The 16,886-nt window shown below is 42.6% G+C and overlaps 2 protein-coding genes across 7 annotated transcripts; one reads left to right on the top strand and one right to left on the bottom strand.

Annotated features, from left to right (window-relative positions):
- Window positions 1–166: 166 nt before the first annotated feature.
- LOC119492722 (glutamine-rich protein 1-like) lies at window positions 167–8,543 on the bottom strand. 5 transcript variants are annotated; one of them, XM_037777405.1, is made up of 12 exons: window positions 8,078–8,543; window positions 6,834–7,096; window positions 6,647–6,721; window positions 5,541–5,678; window positions 4,293–5,456; window positions 3,759–3,918; window positions 3,357–3,511; window positions 3,155–3,269; window positions 2,969–3,077; window positions 2,716–2,879; window positions 2,542–2,632; window positions 167–1,789 (listed from the first exon to the last, which is right to left on the bottom strand). In XM_037777405.1, the coding sequence occupies exons 2-12, from the start codon at window positions 7,083–7,085 to the stop codon at window positions 1,606–1,608; spliced, it is 2,607 nt and encodes an 868-aa protein (XP_037633333.1). In that variant the 5' UTR covers window positions 7,086–7,096; window positions 8,078–8,543; the 3' UTR covers window positions 167–1,605. The 5 variants fall into 5 exon arrangements, with proteins under 5 accessions (XP_037633333.1, XP_037633358.1, XP_037633341.1 ...); XM_037777430.1 differs by having other exon boundaries at window positions 2,728–2,879; XM_037777413.1 differs by having other exon boundaries at window positions 8,379–8,543.
- Window positions 8,544–9,248: 705 nt separating this feature from the next.
- LOC119492767 (proline-rich transmembrane protein 3-like) lies at window positions 9,249–14,652 on the top strand. Of its 2 annotated transcripts, XM_037777490.1 has the most exons (3): window positions 9,249–10,466; window positions 11,239–11,702; window positions 12,317–14,652. In XM_037777490.1, the coding sequence occupies exons 2-3, from the start codon at window positions 11,267–11,269 to the stop codon at window positions 13,945–13,947; spliced, it is 2,067 nt and encodes a 688-aa protein (XP_037633418.1). In that variant the 5' UTR covers window positions 9,249–10,466; window positions 11,239–11,266; the 3' UTR covers window positions 13,948–14,652. The 2 variants fall into 2 exon arrangements, with proteins under 2 accessions (XP_037633418.1, XP_037633426.1); XM_037777498.1 differs by having other exon boundaries at window positions 9,249–11,702.
- The last annotated feature ends 2,234 nt before the right edge of the window (window positions 14,653–16,886 follow it).

The raw sequence follows: 16,886 nt of genomic DNA, 5'->3' as shown, positions 1-16,886 counted from the left end.
ACTAACAGGGCTGCCAACTTTTCAATTTAGTTTGGAGTGAGAGGCGGTATCGGTGAAGTTAGTGCGTTTTATGAGTAGGCCTTCTGTGATATTACCCACCGCAGAGGTCAGAGGTCATCACTCCTCAACCGCCAGTCATTTATGTTTAAAAAGTTCAGCAGCCAAATTCACAATTTTAAATTGTTTATATGTGAAAAGCCAATTTTAATAATCACAGTCAATGATGCCAACCTCCAGACATCAGAGTCTACATGATGCTGATTAATCACTCTGACTTCAGTTAAAAAGTTTGAACCGGAGTAAAAACATCCTTAAACGTAGCGTCCTGCTGTCAAACTTGTCTGTATGCTGACTCGCTGAATTCTGTTTTGTGGTTTACGATGCTTTTCCATCATTTCTATTTGCCAATTTCTGTTTGATGAGATGGATTCGTGAGATGACACAGCTGTTATAGCTGGAATATCCCATTGGCTTTTTGTCGAGGGACCCTGTGCGATGCTAACTTTCTGGTTGGCCTACAAAAATGTTGTGAGGTTATGTAAAATTATCAAGCGGTAAATGACTGTACAGTGCTATCCAACTCATTTTTAGTAATAAACAAATGAAGCAGAACTTTATCACAACTATTTTTGTCAATGTAGTAATCCCAATCGTACATGTCATCTCATGGGAGGCACCACCAGGCTTATGGATGCTGATGGTGTGACAAGTTATTTTTGAAAAAGGCCCACAACTAATCCTCATTTCAAATGTCAGAGTTGCATTTCCACAGACAACACAGCGCTTTATACTTTTCATTTTTGAATTGCTTCTCATGACTTTTGATACAAGGATTAATACTGTGTTAGCTAAACAAAGGCGTTTCCATCTGCATGTCCTGTTTAATAACCTAATACATACATACAGGAAGAAGTTGGCAAAAATCCTTGATGGGTGTTTAAATCACTAGCTTTGACCTGAGAAAGAATGACTACAATATAGCACTTTGACCTTGTGAATATCTGAGGTTCAACTCACTCAATGATCCACAAGCATGAATTATAACGTCATTTTTGAAAACAGGCACAAGTTCTTCAGCTTTGAACGTATCAATACGTGATCCAAAATGCAGTCCGTATACAAAAAAAGGTTGTGGTCCCTGTAATTGTTCATTAAGATGTCATGTATCATAGTGGGACTTTGAAGAGATGCACGATGTGGTAAATGGTCTGTGAGGTTAAGAAGTGAAAGGTTAAATATCCTCATATCATATCGACACTTTTACAGGAAACCTCTGCAGAGCTCAGAGGGCAGGAGGTCAATCATAGTCCAGCAGTGGTGAGACTAACGCCTCCCTTACTTGCCAGTTTAAAGGTTACAGAGGCAATGGCTTACAAAGGTAGTCAAGAGAAAGAACAGTCCGACCCATCAGCTGAAAACAGAAAATGTAAGAAGAGAAAAAAAAAATCTTTGCTGTCGCGATGCACTCCTCTGAGAGAAATAATGATTGTTCCCTTTGATTTGAGATGATGGTCATTGAGGTTTATAGAGTCAGGATGGATACTGCATAGTCAAACAATCAGTGACTGGAGAACAAGTTCCCACGAGTCCAGTCGTCCTCTCAGTTTAGCTCATGATGTCCACACCGATGATCTCCTGTATCTCTCGTACCACAATGATGCGGGCCAACACGTGCTCCACTTGCTGACTTGTGAGGGGCTGGGATGAGTACCACATCGGGCTGTTCGGTGCGACGACAGGCTCTGGAGTCATGTAGTATGCGTCGTTGCGTCCCTTAACGCTTTGAGGACTGGAAAAGGAAAAGGGAGTAATTTGAGTTATTTATATCATTCTGTAGCTTCACAGTGGTGTTCCTTATGTATTCAAATCCAAACATTCAAATTTTGGTTCAAGGTTTGTATGTTTTAGTGTCAAAATGCTGTTTTCCCCAAGGCCTTCTAAAAACTTTTTCCCACGTGACCTGAGGTAGGTTACTGAATGATGACGCTGCTATATATACAGTATATTATTATAGTCAGTGTATTAACGTTACATACAATAACTTAAATGGCAATCGACATGCTCCCAGTTTTGAGAAGCAGACGGAAGCAAAGCAATGTACGGCTGTGTGGACGCGCGTTACAAAATAACACCAACATGCTAGCCAATGAATGCAGGGGTAAACCAGCAACTCCCTTGTTCCCTGAGGTAAAATTATGATTTGTGAATGGAGTCTGGTGGCTTTGAAGACCACAATATAACGGCTTCAGTTCCCCGTCGGAAAAAAGCTGTCCGATGACGAGGTAAAGCGGTGAAAATATTCAAATATATATACACTTGAACTGATATAGATTTTTTTAGGCGGCTAAAATACGTTTTTCTGCTGCTTCCGTCCACAGCCGCTTTACCTCGCCGTCAGACAGCCCATTCCGACAGTAGCTAAAGCCGATCTTCAAAACCAGACCAGACTCAATTCATAAAACAGCCATTATACCTTTTGGCTATATCTACAGTGAAGAATGATCCAGTTACGCAGGATTTATGTGATTGAGTGTCACTCACCATTTGAAGAGATAAAAGTCATAAAGTTTAATGGGGCAGCGAAGAGGATTCTCAGGATCCTCGATCTGCTCTTCATACATGTCATCAGTTCCTGAAACAGATGTCACACAACAGGTCAGCAACTTCTGCTGTCAAAGGCGGCGACTCATAGCAAGACTTGCACATGAGGCTTACTGTATTGAGCACCTTTCTGTGCTGCGCTGTTTGGACCTTGTCCTTTGAGAAGGCGGATACTGGTTGCTTTGTCCTTGGCGTTAGCGGGGTTCTTCCTCGTGTGTCTTAGGACCTTAGAGAACGCTACTTTCATGTGCTGTTCAGGTGTCGTCAGGTGGAAATGCCTTTGACAAACCACACACAGTGATTAGATCTCAAATACACGTCTGTGTCATTTAAAAAGAACTGATCCAGGTGAGACGCGGTTACTCACTTAGTGTTGAAATACATTAGCGTTGTGAGCAATGTGGCCGGTGAATGTGCACCAAGCTGTTTACACTCCCACAACATCTCCTCGGTCACATGACTTGGGATGACGTAACCTAAAATGAAAACACACAATGAGCAATCCTTTTTCTACAGAATTAAATAAAAAATGTAAATGTTGATTCTGTCTTACCTAAAGGATGGACACTGGGTCTCCAACCATTCAGGATTTTGTGTAAACACCCACAAAAACGTGTGTAATATGGATCAGAGAAAATATCATCCACACGTCCATTTTCGGAGAGATACTAAAAAAAAACAAAAACAAACGTGCAGGTTAAAACTTCAAGTAGACAGCCTTTTGGAATGACACTGTTTGAGCATGGGATACCAACCTTTTGTATGCACAAGAACACATAATATAGAACATCGGATGTGAATTGCTCTTCGTCAGATCCTCGTGCCTCCTGCGTCATCAGGGAAAGACCCAGGTTTAGCTCCGCTACTGCGCTGGACACCAAGTCTTCTTGAAAACGCAGGGGCTGACGACCTGTACGCGACCACAGACAGATGAGCAGAGGCAACGTTTTTATTAGCACCATAACGTTTACATGCTTATTTCTCAGTGTCAACCAGAATAAAAGTTATTAATGAGCACAATATGAACAGCGAATACATCAGAAATCAAAACTGACATTTCATTGCTTCCAGTGGTTTGAGTAAGTATAGGAAATGATAGATATCAATGTTGTTGACAAATTTCACATGCGTGTTCAAATACTTATTGGTTGACTTACGTCCTATGGGTGCGAGCTTTGTCTTTTCCTGCTTGTTTAGCTCTGCGTTTTTTCTCTCCACCCAAAGGCGCCAGACCTCCAGGCCTTCTTCTGGCTTCAGGCAGATAGGAACCATAATCTCTGTAGGCGGTTCGTCATGACCCTCTGTTTCTATGTGACCCTGCACGAGACCGAAATAAAAGCGTCTCAGTTGAGGATTTCTGGGAAAGACGACGGCAAGGATAAAACTCATCTTTGTAATCACATGATGATAATTCCGCTAGATAACAGACCTTTTCAAACTGGACAACATAATCTTTTTAAATGGGCCCCTTTGTATTTCCTGTTGCAATACTTGTTAAAGCAGTAGCTGACAGGAAGTAGACTTGGACCAAAGCTGTTGCCCTCGCAACAGAATGGCAATGAAAAGGTTCATAGTATAATTAAGCAGGGACTAATTGAGATTAATTGTTTATCCATTTTATGCATTGAGCTATGGAAAAACAGGGTACACAGCATAGGACAAACTCAGTTAGTGAAAAAGTCAGTCTGAACCTGCAGATGGAGCTGCTGCTCTTGCCCCTCCTCTCCTTGGCTCTGCTGTTGATTTGGGTCCCATATGTGCACCGACTGTGCAGTGTTGTACGTCCCTCCTACAGTCTGCACCGCCACAGGGATGTGAATGTTGCCGTTCATGAACTGCGCTGGGAACAGGGTCTGTACTATTTCTTCCTGTGTCCCGGCGGAGGCCGACTGCAAATTTGCGGACCTTGATGAGGAACTGGAGGACAGTTTGTCCTTACCGTTGGTGGTGGTAACTTGCATTTGGCTGTATTCCTGTGGTATGGCAATGTGAGTCACCCCCTGCTGCTGTGGAGTGGAGTACACAGGGATGGTCCAGGTCTCACCTGTGGGACCCGTGATTGTTCCTGTAGTGCTATACAGCTGAGCGCTGTCAACTGTGAGCAAATCTGGTCGTAGCGACACATAGCTTTGCTGCTGCCCTTGAGGGATGGCCAGAACCGTGGCCACCTGCTGGCCCTGTGGAACAGCATACGACACAGCTACAGGTACATCCACCTTACGCTTCTTGGCAGGTTGGAGAACAGTTGAGACAGTGGCGGACCTCCTCTCTGCCTCCCTGGGAGAGTCTTGCTGCTGTGAAGGAGACATGGCCTCTATGGTCTGAATCTGGATCTGTTGGCCATCTTGTAGCTGAATTTGTTGGCCACCTGGTAGCTGAATTTGCTGGCCACTCTGTAGCTGAATTTGTTGGCCACCTGGTAGCTGAATTTGTTGGCCACTCTGTAGCTGAATTTGTTGGCCACCTTGTAGCTGAAATTGCTGGCCGCCCGGTAGCTGAATTTGCTGGCCACCCGGTAGCTGAATGTGTTGGCCGCCCTGTAGCTGAATTTGCTGGCCACCCGGTAGCTGAATGTGTTGGCCGCCCTGTAGCTGTATTTGCTGGCCGCCTGGTAGCTGAATTTGTTGGCCACCCTGTAGCTGAATTTGTTGGCCACCCTGTAGCTGAATTTGTTGGCCACCCTGTAGCTGAATTTGCTGGCCATCCTGTAATTGAATATGTTGGCCACCCTGTAGTTGAATATGTTGGCCAGCCTGAAGTTGAATTTGCTGACCGCCTGGCAGCTGAATATGCTGCGTTCCTTGTAACTGGATTTGTTGTCCTCCAGCTACAGCGGCAACCAGCTGCGCCTGAATCTGTGGAAAAAAAGTCGACATTGTCACAAACCAGCATCACATGGATGCACTTGATATGGGTGACTGTTTAAATAAACCCCGTACTTGCTGCTGCTGCTCCTCTGTGAGCTCTCCCTGTTGGACAAAATGGGCTGTTGAGATTCCCTGCAGGTCCTGCTGAGAGGGCGAGGCCACCTGAAGAACCTGGCCAACTGTTTGGCCCTGCTGCTCCTGAATCTGAACCTGGCACAGAGGGAGAGATTGAAAATAATCAGGCCTGTCAGCAGTCATAAAATGAAATGACTTTCTTTACTGTTCACTGACACTTTTTTCTATATAAAATTTTTAATTTAGATGATAAAGTGAGTTTATCTAGAAAATAATTCTGACATTTCTGATAATAAAATGTGAATCTGCACTAATACAAAAACAATCAATACTAAGCAGGTAAAACAGTCTACATGTCACAGTGTATCAGTGAATTTAACAAACTGATTCCTTTCCACAGAGAAAGTTACAGAGCCGTGTTGTTTTTTGTTAAAGTGAAAATCCACAACAGAATAGTTGTCTCTTGTCCACAATTGGCTTAGGTCATATTTAAAGGATTTAAAATGTTAAGGACATAGTGACAGACACAAGTGCAGCCACATCTGAGTGAAAGTATCAGAGCTGAGGGAGCAAAGCTACTTCACTGCAGCTTAACTTTAACTTATAAACTCAAACACCACACCGCCTTCTAATTTGTTTTCCTCTTGGCAGTGAGTAATGACAGTTTCTGGACCCTGCAGGCCCCCACACACGTCTTGTGCAATTTCAACATGCTGTGCGTTCCAATACCCAAACTACCATACTATGGCAGTATGCCAGAAAAAGATGTATGTCCAAATACATAGTATGTCAAATGCAGTATTTCAAAAAATACCAGGATGTCCTACTGCATCCGGTCACATTTTGCAGTATGCAAGCCAGCATGCTTTTCTGGCTATTCTGACCCACAATCAGATACAGTATATGAGCAAGAGGGTCAAAGTCCAAGACGAAATGTTATGACGAAGTAGTATGTCCCATTTGTATGCATACTGCATGCAACAGTACGTACTTTGTGACGGCAGCTGCTTTATGTACTAAAATTAAAAACTAAAAAATATGCGATTCGGAATGTAGCCATCGTATGTCATAGTACGAGAACTGACATCAGTATATACACTAACCTGCACCTGAAGCTGCTGTTCAGACTCTTGATGCACAGACAGATGAGGTGAAATCTCTTCCGAGCTCACCTGTACCTGTTATAAAGCATGCCCATATAAGAAGTGCAGCAGATTGCGCCACAGTGAAGAGGACAGTAATATAATTCAACATTAACAACCCATAATGGAAGAGGGGACCTGCTCTTACCGGACAAGCCAGCTCTAAGAGAGAGCCAGCTACCTCTGTACTGTCTGCGTAGACACAGTTGGTATCCTGCTGCTGCTGATACACCATGGCTGTGGTGGTGGGTGCCCCTCCCTGCTGGCTGAACTCCTGCAGCACCTCTGGGCCCTTGGAGAGGGACTCCAGGAACTCCTTCATCCTGTGCTGAGGCACAGTGCGGGCCTTCTGCCGCACATACTCATCAAAGGAGACCACCCCACTGTCCTGCTCGTTCATCCTCAAATGACCTGGAGAGAGATACACATTTACAAACATGTGAGAATCAAATCCAAAAACAGCTCATATTTATACTGTATTTAAAGCATCTATAATAAAGATCCAATGAAGAGGGGACAGTGCAATTACATAAACAAGACATAATTAGCTAAATAATGTAATTTGAACCCCCTATTAGATAAATAAGGGGGACGTTTATAATAACATAGCACACAGGCCACATTATGACTATGCTAGGCTTCAATCAACGTTCAGCATCACAGTCACAGCTAACTGTGCGTTATTATAGTACGAAAGGAACTTATAGTTAAATGTTTATAAAGCATCAATAATACATTTGCCTGACTTTTATGTCCTGATTGTCTTAATAATACGTTACAGCTACTGGTTAGCATAGTTAGCTTCACCATGCTAACAAGCCACTGTTTTGTGACGTTAACTTGTGTTTAACATATATATATATATATAAACTGTGAATTATGCAATTAATCTACATATTTCTTCACAGCATAAGTTAACAAAACATGAAAGTAAACAGTCCATTCATTTTATACACAACTTCACACTAGTGCAGCATCACAGTCACAGCTCACAGCTCACTGTTAGTGGTTATAATATGAAAAGTTAAATGTTTATAAAGCATCAATAATACATTTGTCTGACTTTTATGTCCTGATTGTTTTAATAATACGTTACAGCTAGTGGTTAGCATAGCTAGCTTCACCATGCTAGCAATGGCACTGTTATGGACAGTTGGCTTGCTAGCAACGGCTAACTGTGTTAAACATATATATATATATATATAAACTGTGAATTACGCAATTAATCTACATAACATAAGTTAACAAACATGAAAGTAAACAGTCCATTCATTGCAAACACAACATAACACGCTAAGCTAACACAATGCTAACGTTAGCTTAGCGTCATGCTAACGTTAGCTGGTTAGCATGATGCTAGCTCGACGGCTCGTCTGGATCCTGTCATGCTACCTTAAATAAAAACGAAATCCTCTCCTTTCCGCCAAGGCACGGTGTTTAAAAGTGAAAAAGCCGATAATCGTCTAAGAGCTACTAGCACTCCGTTCAGTCAGCTACATAATGCGGGACGCGGCGGTGAAACCCCGCAAAACAACGATTAGATGGAGATAGAAGATGTAACAGCAGCGAGGAGGAGGCGGTGGCGGGCTGAGGCGAGGTCTGACGTCTCTCTGCTTTCAGAGGGAGAACACTAGTTTCACAGCTCCAGTAGAGATATCCAGTTAGATCTTGAGTGGTTTTACTATAATCTTACTATTAACCTCCTCTGTGTTTATATCCAGTGAGATGTATATGTCACAATGACGGAAGTTAGTAGGCCCCGAAAACACAACGCGACTCCTCTCAGTCCGGACTGCTCTCTGCTCTCCGTGTCTCTGCCAGGAGACGGACGGCCCACCGCGGGCTGCTGATGTTAACTACAACCTCTGAGAGCTCCCATCCTTCTCAGTCAACACCATGCAATACACAAAAGCTGTAATCATGATGCTTCAGCACAGTTCAATGTTTGGTTATTCAATTCAGAGACACTCACATCATGAATAGTTGGTGATTTGGAGCCATTCAATATTATAATTTTATTTTATCTGGCACTGAAAGACAGAAAGAGAGGAAATAACAGAGAGGGAAATAAACATGCAGTCAGATAGATAGATAGATGGATGGATGGATTGATGGATAGATACAGGCTATATATATATATATATACATATATATATATATATATAGATAGATAGATAAATAGATAGATAGATATAGGCCATAGATAGATAGATAGATAGATAAATAGATAGATAGATAGATATAGGCCATAGATAGATAGATAGATAGATATATAGATAGATAGATATACTGTAGGCTATAGATAGATAGATAGATAGATAGATAGATATAGGCTATATATATATATATGTATATATATATATATGTAGATAGATAGATATAGGCTATATATGTATATAGATAGATAGATAGATGGATGGACATATATATATATATATATAGATAAATAAATAGATAAATATATATATATATATAGATAGATAGATAGATAGATAGATAGATATAAGCTATAGATAGATAGATATAGGCTATAGATAGATAGATAGATATTAAATCTGAATGGAAAGCATTCATTATAGACTATTTCTAAAAGAAGAAACCAAAATGTACAGTTCACTTCAAACTTTGCTGAATTTGTTGTTTATTGGCCTCACGATAACCTCTATAGGCCACAATACCTATGAGATGTGGTTGAAAGCTCTGGAAAAAGCCTGTAAATGGACCTTATTTTTTGTCAGAATCACCTTTATCACTATATCTCTGACTCTGTACAACAGGACTCTGGAAAGCAAGTCATTTAAAATCGACACATAAACACATCTATAAAGTGCAGCAGTGTTAAAACTCTTTCCAGGGATGTTGTGCTGATTTGAAGGCATGTACCTTTAACAGGATCTAACTTCCCCAGTCTGCCTTAAAGAGCCAGGCATGTGCTGCTGAGGGCCTCCCCCAGTGCTCTCCACAACAAACTGCCTCTCGCCCGTCTTAAGGTGGACCAACACAGATCCACTGTGTGCATAGGCTGAGTCCTCTACACACTGGATAGGAAGGAGTTAATTCCCACACTCACTGCAGTCTGCAGGGGCTCTCTGATGGAAGTGGTGGTGGGAGTAATATATGTATATTAATATTTTTTTCTGAAATAAATTTGCTTAAAGTGATACTGAAAACATCATCTAAGTGGTGACTAATACATAGACATATACATTTTAGCGTACAGTAGGCCTATGCATAACATCTAGCCTACTTATGTCATGTCATGTTTGGCATAATCCCTCACATGTGCATACTTTTCAAACTAATGAGTTGACATGAAACATAGATTAGCGTGTCTAGTTGGCTTCACCTTATCACTTCATGTGACTTTGCGCTACTTAATGTAATCCTTTAGAAAGGGATTTACCTTAACACAACTGTTGTAGAGAGAGAGAGACAGGTGAGGCTTGTGGGCTATTATTAATAGTCAATTATTTGCTAAACTAAACTTTCTTTTTTTAAATCTACATATGTGAAGACAAGAACCTCCCATTCAAGCTTTTTTTTGTCAGAATTGGCACCTGATATTTTGTTTTTTTTGCAGGTGACATCAGGTTGGGAGGCTGCCAAGTAGCCAGCCGGTGCGGTAATAGGAATAAGACGTCAGCTTGATGGCTGTGAGCATACCTGTAAATCCAACAGGTTCAACCCTCACTGTGATGATCTTTACGAACCACATCAGATATCAGATTGTACTGCAGCTAGAGGTGGAGTGCTACCGATGCCATACTAAAAAGAAACACAGGTACAGCTGAGTTATCTGGTTTTATTGAGTTTTTCTTCAGTAATCTTTAGTTTATGGGAGAGATTGTTTTAGCATTGGGATATTGTGTTTTGGTAATGTTATGAAATGACTGTTAATAGTTGGAATAGTTGGATAATCACCTGCTTGTTTTAGAGATTTCAAGTAGCCTTGTGTGTAAAGCTTTTTGAATGCTTTGCATTATTATTGCAAATGAGATGCATTTTTTTTTGCACCTGAAGTTGCATTTGGGAATACAAGTCACCTGTAAAAAATGTTTATGTCATGCTGAAAATAACATTATTAAGCATTATACTTGTGCTTTATTGTCTATTTTAATCAGTTTTTTCTTTTATATCGTGTGATTTGCATATCATTGAAGTGGCAGCTTAACATTTGCGATCAAAAGGTCACAGACAGATCAGACTGGCTCATGCTGTGAACCTCCAAGCTGTGTTGTATTTCTGCTGAGGCAAACCCTGCACAGATGTTGTGGAGTGAGCAAACCCACTGGATTATACCGGGGGAATCATTGTCCTTTATAGGATTGAAACGCAAGGTTAATTATCTGGGAATCTGTGTGACTCTTCACACCTACCTAACCGCTAAAATCTTAAGTCTTTTACAATTATATCAAACAGTGTACTGTAACAATACTGCATCCTGTTGATACAGAATAAGGGTCTAATTCTGAAGTGGAATCGTTATATTAATGTAATCTCTACAGGTGATGTCAACCTGACTGTTCCTCTCTTTCTTCTATGTTGTTCTACAGGTTTTGGACGTGATATCAAGTGTTAAAAATGGGGCGTTCATCTTTGCTCTTCATTACGCTGTCTCTCTCTTCACTTGGAAGCCTTATTCAAACTTCACATTCACTGGACAACTCAGTCCGAATAACTCGAAGCGCGGGCAGTGAATTGATGTTCTACTGGGAGAGCAGCAGTGACTCTGTGGAGGGCAGTGGACTCAGTGTTGACAGTACAGCATCACAGACACTCGTCTTTCCAGAGAAGTCTGAGCGAGCTGGCAATGAAAACCATTCTGAGTCTGGAATCACATTAACTACAACACCAGCACTTACCTTGCACCACTCAGCTGACAAAGCTAATACTTCAATAACAGGATACACTCACTCCAGAGTATACATGATCTCAGAGGAAGAAGGCAGCCACATAATGACTGAGGAACACTTAAAAGAGAGTCACACATCCAAAGTAAATGAAGATTTTCCGGATGGTAAGTAAACATAGTTAATTGAAGTCAAAACAGATGTCATAAATTCCTAATTAATTTCCTTTAAAGGAACAGTGTGTAACATTTCGGGGGCTCTATTAGCAGAAATGGAATATAATATTCACAACTATGTTTTCATTAGTGTATAATCACCTGAAACTAAGAATCGTTGTGTTTTCATTAGCTTAGAATGAGCCGTTTATATCTACATAGGGAGCGGGTCCTCTTCTCAGAGTCCGCCATGTTGCTCCACCATGTTTCTACAGTAGCCCAGAATGGACAAACCAAACACTGGCTTTCACGTTTTTACGAAATCCATGATACCGCCAACCACCGTCTGACTTCTGTCCTAAAGTAATGTTATTATTGTAAGGATGGCCTCTGAGCGAGGCGAACAGCGTTACAAGCATTTTGCACTCAGCGCCTCACGTTACCGCAGTCTTGGAAAGGGAGGAGTGAGCGGAGGTGTACTCAGTTGGTTTCAATCCGCAACCACACCACTAGATGCCGCCCAATCCTACACACTGTGCCTTTAAATTAAATGTAATATGGAAATACTCTCATAATTCTAAATATATGTATTCCTCTTTCTCCCTCTCGCTGTCTCTCATTTTCAGATTTGGACAGCCCTAAACTCTTTGTCCAAAACGATGCGTTAACTCCCACAACGAACCAGAACCTGTCAGGACCTGCAGGCCCCTGTGTGCTTAGTCTGGGTCCTTGTGTAGTTATTACAAATGGCACCAATCTGCTCTGGGATGACATGAGACGCACACTGGCATTTGCCTGGGAGCTACACGTCTTTGGATCAGCCGGCCTCTTCATATTGATGGCAGCCCTGGCAGTTGTGGGAATAGTCGGTGCGTGCGCTCTCCCTCAGCCCCTCCGTGACGCCCTGATTTTGGCAAATGCTCTCCTAATCCTGAGTGGAAGCCTGCGTGGCTTCCTCCTTCTACTTGATCCTTATGGCACCCGTCAGATCCTGTCTCGTGCCACGCTGGCTGCGCTCCATAATGTTCCTCTGCAGCTCCTCCTGTGGGCGCAGGTTGCCCTCACACTGGTCGCACTCAGAGGGTCTAAATTATTACTTTTCCCGCTGAAGCTGCAGCACCAGCACCCGTGGGTGGTTGGAGGGCTGGCTGTATCACATTGCACTCCATTACTTGTAGCAGACCTTTTCTCTCCAACGTTATCCCCTGCTCTCCCTCTGTTGCTGCAGACCCTCTCCCTCTGCTGGGGCCTCCCGTTCTGCATGGGAATCCTCATCAAGTCTTTTTCTCATCTACACCCCCACCTCTGGTCTTCTCTGCCTCAGTGGGCTCCTTCACTGAGGATTGAGAAGCGTGCAAAGCGAGTAACAGCGGTGTGCGCTTTCTTCGGGTTTCTCTGCTTCAGCCTGCAGATGTATAGTCTCCTCTGGCTTTATGGGCTTCTGGGGAACTGGAGGCGCTTTAGCTGGGGCTGGTGGCTCAGCCAGTTTTGGGCCAGGATTCTTGAGTTAGCTTGGGGATTTTCACTGCTCGTCCTGGGATCCTGGATCTTCTGGACAAAATGTGGGGGTCATTCAAGGGGCGATCATCATGGGCAGGACACAAGTGAGGTGCCTACAGCGCCGAACGAGACCAGATTGTGGGGTCGGGTCTTGGCCAGCATACAGGAAGGACCACTAAAAAACTCTGAGAGAACCTGGGAGGACCTGATGCCAAGCAACTGGGCAAAGTATAACCTGTCTAGAAGAGGTTTCAGCAACAACTTAATGTGTCCGTTTGACGATCAGCCATCCACAGACTACACACCTGATCCTGTCAGCACTAGCAGCTCTGACTCTCAGGCTGCACTACTGTTGCACAAAGTTGGTGAGCGCGAATGTGTTCTTTCACTTATAGAATTTGACATGCGGCCTCCGTCTCCCATTAACCTCAGGCGCAGTATTGACGACGCCCTTCACCATGGACAGCTTGTAGCAGAAGGTCTGTTCACATCTCCACCTCCCTCTTGGACACAAACTACGGCAGACACAGCTGATGGAAATGGTGGTGCAATAACTCTCCCTCCAGCTTATTTTGGCTACGATTGGACGTTGGACACAGAGCCTATTTCTGCGTCCCCGCTGATACAGCCACTCAGTGTCACAACTGATTATAATGGTAGTGTTGGATCTCCAGCTGCTGCACATCAAGGAGAAGAATTTAACTCAGCAGGGATGTATCAGTATGACTGGTGTGAAGACGAAGTCACAGACCTCTGAGCTGTCTCTTATGTCAGGAGCACCGTCTATCATCTAGCCTCCATGAAATGGCACAATCACATAATGTGGACAGTAACGCTCTCGCAAGACTCATCTAAGCAATAACTGATTTACTTAAAATTGACTTGAATGTAATCAAATTAATTAAGATGTGTATATTTTGAAAAATCTTGAATATTTCAATGTTTGTGTTTTCTAGCACAACTTAATCACCAAGTAAAGTGCATGGAAATGATTCCCAGTGGACATTATGAGTATTTCACAATTGATAGAGTTTTATAATGTGTGTTGCTATATGCCAGTGTTATAACCAGTTTTTAATCAGTACGCCTCTCTCTTATCAGATTAGTGTCGTAGCTTCTTCACTGATTAAAAGTCATGTGCATTTGTTTGGCTCACCTTTGATAATGAGTGAAAGCTGCATTATTTTCTTCTGTAAAAATGAACATGATTGTATGTTTTCATTGTGTATAAAATAAAGTGAATTTATATGAGTTACTTTGATGAATGTGCAGAAATGTTGCATTAAAACATTGAGAACTGCAGCTGGAACCATTTTATGTGTAGCAAAATTTGCAATTCATAAATGCACTAATATTGTTCTAATGTTTGATTTCTCCTTCAAAGGCTACCGACAGTACTCATATATCAATTTCACTGAAATGTGTTTTTTGAAAACGTAATCTTAACTGCCTTTTTAGTTGAATTTATTGGCATGGAAATGTTTGGGAACCCCTGGCTTAGGCTACCTCACCAAACTGGCTGTGATTGGTCGGTCAATTAAGACACATTGAACACTAGCCTATGTATGATGCTGTGTTACCACCACCCTCTGTTTCCTGCTTCCCCTCTGGGATGGTATTGAAGATGGGTGGTATCACAGCAAATGACCTCAAAGTTAAGGGTTAGTGACTTCACATACTGGCATTTTATTGGCTGCTTTAGAGTTATTTTCTCATCTGTAATTAAAACCATTGCAGTGTCTGACACGTGGAAGTCCCTTTAATCGATCTGGAGCAGTTATGGATTTGCTGTTTAAGTGCTCTCTGGAGGACTGAGGCTTACTGCACCCTATAACAGAGGCTTGTGCATAGAGATCAAGGTATGGTGGCCCCTCTTGTGGTTGAAAATGGAAGTGTGCACATGCTTTTGAGTTACTCAGTTTGTGTCCTTGCAGGATGAGAAGTATTTACTCTCTTTGCTGTTGGCGGATGTTGAGCTCTCAGTCACATGCCCTCCATTACCGGACATTAAGGCTATACTACAGCAACAACTACGGCTCCTAGTGGTGATGGCCAGGTCCTGCAGAATCCTCAGTACCTCCAATGTTTTCTCAATACCCAGTGTTTCCTGGGCCGACTCCTCCTCCTCCACCACCCAATCCTGCTCCTATAGGGCCACCATTGCCACAACATCCACAGCTTCCATCAGGTGATGCCACAGACTCCAACACTGAAAATCAAGAAGCACCTGAAGCTCAGCACCATGCATTTCCATTCAGTATCCACAGTTCCCTCTGTTTCCCAGCTCTGTACCACCAACTACTGCCAGTAAAAACACTGCTGCTTCCCCGGCCCAACTAACTCAGATGCTGCAGTATCCACAGTATCCATCTCCCCCCCCCCCAGAATTCCCCATGGTACCAGGAATTTTCCATCCAACAACCCCTCCTCTTGCCACTAGCTCCGAGGCTTTGGTAACCACACCTGCCCCCTCCACCAGGCATGATGGGAAGCCTTGTGTTCCCCAGCAGCCACAGTTTCCCCCTCAATATTCTATGCAATTCCCAAAACTCCCGCTTCCTCCACAAGGTCAAGCTCCTCAGGATCCCAAACCTGTAATCATATCTGGGTTATCCTCAGATCCCTGTGCTGTATCCTCTTCCTAAGTATCCCTCTCAAAGACCCAATACTCTAACTGCTGCTGCTGTTACCACCTCAACAACCAGTGCAGCCAACACTCTGAAGCCTGCAGCTCATTTAATAATCCACACCCTTATATGCCAGCATACTATGCTCCTCAGTAGACTATCAATCCAGTATTTCCTGATCCTCCTGCAAACCCAGCTCCAGTTGATCAGCATGAGCGTCAGCCCATGTACCACGCCATGCCTCCGTTTTATTTGTTCAACTTCTCATCAAAGGCCAAAATCTGCTGTGAGAAGCTGGTAAAGGTTCTGCTGATTGTTTCCAGGAGCTTCACAGACTGACCTTCATGCATTTTGGTTAACATCACAGATTTGGCCAGCAGAGCTATAACAGACTCTCTGAGCAGCATTTCTTGCTTTGCATTTAGCAAGAGGGATTCAAAATATAAATGTTCTGAAGACAAATAAAGGGAAAGGTGGGCTGCACAATGACTGTCTGATTATGTTTCTCTGAAATAATGATGTGTAAAGACATTCAGGACCATAGCTGGATTCTAGAAACACTGAGGCCATGAGCCCACCCCCAACCTAATGTCTTTTTTTTCCTTCTTTAAGTGATTATTAATGTTATTTATTCTGGTAAAGTTCATTCATTATATTTTCTGCACATTTTTATTTCTCAGCATGAAGCAATTTCTTGGGCTGCAACTAACACTTGCTTTCATTATTGATTAATCTACCGTTTATTTTCTTGATAGTTTGGTCTATAATCACAATTTCCTTCTTCAAATTGCTTGTTTTGTACGACCAACAGTCCAAAACCCAAAGATGTTGAGAGATGCACCGATCTGACTTTTTCAGTCCCGATACCGATAGCGATACCTGGGCTTTGGGTATCACCTGATACCGAGGGGAGTACCGATCCAATACCAGTGTTTAATTAATAAGCTGTATGCCTCATTGTGTGGAAATGACCGGGATCATTCTTTTATGTGATCATGGATCATATGGGATCATGGATCATATAGGATCATATGTGATCATGGATCATATAGGGATCATAAAGGATCAT

This window comes from Sebastes umbrosus, chromosome 1, assembly GCF_015220745.1.
Source record: "Sebastes umbrosus isolate fSebUmb1 chromosome 1, fSebUmb1.pri, whole genome shotgun sequence".
Classification (NCBI taxonomy): domain Eukaryota; kingdom Metazoa; phylum Chordata; class Actinopteri; order Perciformes; family Sebastidae; genus Sebastes; species Sebastes umbrosus.
This window is presented reverse-complemented; position numbering and strand designations above follow the sequence as displayed.

What these genes read in the sequence shown, in the direction of transcription:
- LOC119492722 (XM_037777405.1), bottom strand. Translation starts at nt 7,085, where the DNA reads ATGAACGAGCAGGACAGTGGGGTGGTCTCCTTTGATGAGTATGTGCGG. An exon ending in TCTTAGAGCTGGCTTGTCCG is followed by an intron (nt 6,722 to 6,833) that starts GTAAGAGCAGGT and finishes GCTTTATAACAG; the next exon opens with GTACAGGTGAGCTCGGAAGA. An exon ending in TGTTCTTGTGCATACAAAAG is followed by an intron (nt 3,270 to 3,356) that starts GTTGGTATCCCA and finishes GTTTTTTTTTAG; the next exon opens with TATCTCTCCGAAAATGGACG.
- LOC119492767 (XM_037777490.1), top strand. Translation starts at nt 11,267, where the DNA reads ATGGGGCGTTCATCTTTGCTCTTCATTACGCTGTCTCTCTCTTCACTT. An exon ending in AAATGAAGATTTTCCGGATG is followed by an intron (nt 11,703 to 12,316) that starts GTAAGTAAACAT and finishes TCTCATTTTCAG; the next exon opens with ATTTGGACAGCCCTAAACTC.